Here is a 3,082-nt window from a genome sequence, read left to right on the forward strand (position 1 = left end):
TTTCTCGCTGAGCTCACCTAAGGACACCTGTGTTATTCTTTGACAGATGTACCGCCCCAGTCAAACTCCCCGCCTGACAAGGTTTGCAGGGCGGGCGCCACACTTAAGACTAAACCGTGATCCGGAGGTCTCTTCTGCTTTACTGAATAATGACACAACAAGCAAAAGGTTCCATGTTTTAATGTTCCATGTATATTATTTTGTATGTGATGATTTGTGAAGCAAAGTATTTACAAAATATTCACAGCATCAAGCAAACACACTTGTGAATTCGATGCAATCGTGGTGGTAATAAGTATATGCGGTTAATAAATTGTTCATTTCTTCAAAGAATAAAGAATTAAAAATGTTTCCAGTAATTTCGATGATTTCTCGTTAATAACGCAAATAGTTTCATTTATTTGTTTTGTTTTATCTTTAATTTTATTACATCACAGGTCTTATTTTCATTTCCGAACGTTTACGAGATACCGGATACCAAACGTTCGAATCGTCTGCTCTTGTCTCCTCCTTGTAATACTTTCCGTTCAGGTTGGAGGTAGCACAACTCCCATACCACCAAGCTCCATGACGCAAAACAGCACAGTTTCCACCACCATATGAATCTTGATCTCGGTCATGTGTGGAGAATGGCCTCTGATTGTGATAATCCAGCCGATCAACTATTGGTGTAAATTTTTTAAAAGTTTAGTTTGCGGTTCAGATGTTAACCAGCTAATCAACTGGCTTATAATTGAGAGCAGTAAATGTTTAATATATATAAGTTTTACGCATTTTGTGACTAACATAGACAAATGTGCCAATAACGCTATGATTGCGAAACACATTATGTTTTAATTCCGATTTTTTAGTATTGCGTATTCAGACTTCGTAAAAATTTTAGTTCTTGGAGACAATTTTTCGATTTATTTTAAACTTTCGATTTTGGCGGCTAGCGAATTTCACAAATGATAAAAAAATGTTTATTAACCGCCACACAAGTGATTGGCTCGTATATTTACTTCAAAAGTACGCAGACTTTTATGGAAAAAAGTCTTGCATAAAAAAATGAGCAAAACGAGTGAAATTCAGCACGTCGTTAACTCACCTGCGGCCGTAAACATGCTTTATATTACATTTGTATTGTCGGCTGTGCATTGTAAAAAACTTAACAGGTTTTGCTTGGTTGTTTGGCTTATGGAATTGGTCACTCTTTATTATAAAACAGAACAAAATCAAGTATTTTTTACAAAACTTCATCACACTTTTAAGACATAATTAAATGCGTAATTGTCAGTTGGGATTTACTGGCGACTGTTGGTAAAATAAAGTCCGTGTGATTCGGCCGGTATTAATCTAAAGGTTGTGCACCCCCTGAGTTAGAGACTTTATTAAACTACCTTTGTATCAAGACTAATTTATTTGAACGTGTTTGCTCACTTACCTGCGTCACCAGTGTACCCACCAACAGTCAGACGGTAATTCTCCCCTGATGAACCGATGCTGAAGTTGCTGTCAAGATGATACAAACAGGAACTCAAAAACTTGGCACTCTAACGCACGCATGTAGTTACCTGTACTTTGCATAATACTTTGTGTCATCGAAATTTTGCAGGTCAACGCGGAGTTCTTGACGTTTCCAACTTGTCAGTTCGTGCATCAGCTCCAAGCCTTAATTAATTAACAAACGTGTTATTTGTTTATGCTTTTTACAAATGTTGTTGGTGTTTAGAGATGAAAAAGCTTTGCTTGCACTAATGCGCAGCCCAAGATATGACAATCGTGACGACGAGGAAATACTAACACATTTACACACAAGCCTATCTACCGTTGTTTGTGTTTGAAACTACCGCTGGAGGCACAAAAGAACGAAAACTAATTGGGAGTTGTTAAAATCGGAATAAACAAAATAAACAATTGATTTAAATGCGGGTGATGCTAATGTAGCAGTACCTAACCAAAACTCTCCAGTCAACGAGCCAAATCCGTTTTCATATTCTCTCCAGTCCCGATAAAAATTAGTTGAACCGTCAAATCTTTTCTGTACAACCTGAAAAATTAATAAGAAAACAAAATTGACATTGTCTTGCATGGATTTTCGCTTAATATTTCCATCGAGCAATTACATGCATCCGTTATGTTGCAACGTTCTTTGCATGTTATGATTAAATTTGAAACAGATACTTTTATAGAAAACGTTTGTACTTTCTACACACAGTAATTAATTTAAGGCATCCCATTTTATTTGCAGTTTCGGTTCCATTGTTTGCATAACATTACCGTGGTCTTTCAAATAAACTTATTCATTCTTTGTCAAACCACTACAATTATCCCCAAAAATGTTTTAGTTCTAATTCTAAAATATGAACCCACCAGCCATCCTCCGCCATCAGTTTGCATGTCGCAATATCCTTTGTAAGGCCGAGGAGAAGTTAAATTGTAAACTCTGCTCTCGGTAAAGCCGTGTTGTAATGCGTCCTTACAGGATGAAAACATTGCACGGGAATTTAATTCTGCGAAATTATTTAACAAAACTATCAATAAAAGAATTAAAAAATTCTATTTATTACCAAATAAACAAAACGGACCTGTATTAGCTTGAACTTGGTTTTCCAATGTATTCACGATTGCTTCCAATCTTCTAAATTCGTCCTCCCAGGTGTTATTGGCACCGGGCTCTCCTTTCGGGCCCTGGACTCCACGAGGCCCAACAGCTCCCGGTGGACCCCGTTTTCCAGGAGGACCCGCTGCTCCTGGTATCGGATCTTCGTTGCTTCTTCCACAAGTCAGGATGACCTGATTCGCTCTTTGGCACGAACTTAGAATTGGACAAGTCAGAAAAAGCAGCAGAATGCAGTTGATATTTGCCATCTGTATTTTGAAAGTAGGCCTACAGAAGTTAAACAAGAAACAACATGAAATGTTACATGCTGATTATGTCAAATCGGATACAGCAGCATGCTTTGAAAAAGAAAACTACATTTTTCATATCATTTGATCTGTTCATATTTGTTTTGTTCATAATATTTAACATACAAAAACGACTGCAGTTCACCCAGATGATTTTATCGTTTCATATCTTTCGTCACAAACTCCTTACACT

At 37.1% G+C, this 3,082-nt stretch overlaps 1 protein-coding gene across 1 annotated transcript; it reads right to left on the reverse strand.

Annotated features, from left to right (window-relative positions):
* Positions 1–426: 426 nt before the first annotated feature.
* On the reverse strand, positions 427–2,861 carry LOC145906667 (ficolin-1-like). The gene is made up of 6 exons (XM_082994116.1): positions 2,568–2,861; positions 2,353–2,492; positions 1,933–2,029; positions 1,554–1,650; positions 1,424–1,491; positions 427–662 (listed from the first exon to the last, which is right to left on the reverse strand). Exons 1-6 carry the CDS (start codon positions 2,848–2,850, stop codon positions 427–429), a joined length of 921 nt encoding a protein of 306 aa, XP_082850242.1. The 5' UTR covers positions 2,851–2,861.
* Between the last annotated feature and the right edge of the window lie 221 nt (positions 2,862–3,082).

This window comes from Ascidia mentula, chromosome 6 (assembly GCF_947561715.1).
Source record: "Ascidia mentula chromosome 6, kaAscMent1.1, whole genome shotgun sequence".
NCBI lineage: Eukaryota > Metazoa > Chordata > Ascidiacea > Phlebobranchia > Ascidiidae > Ascidia > Ascidia mentula.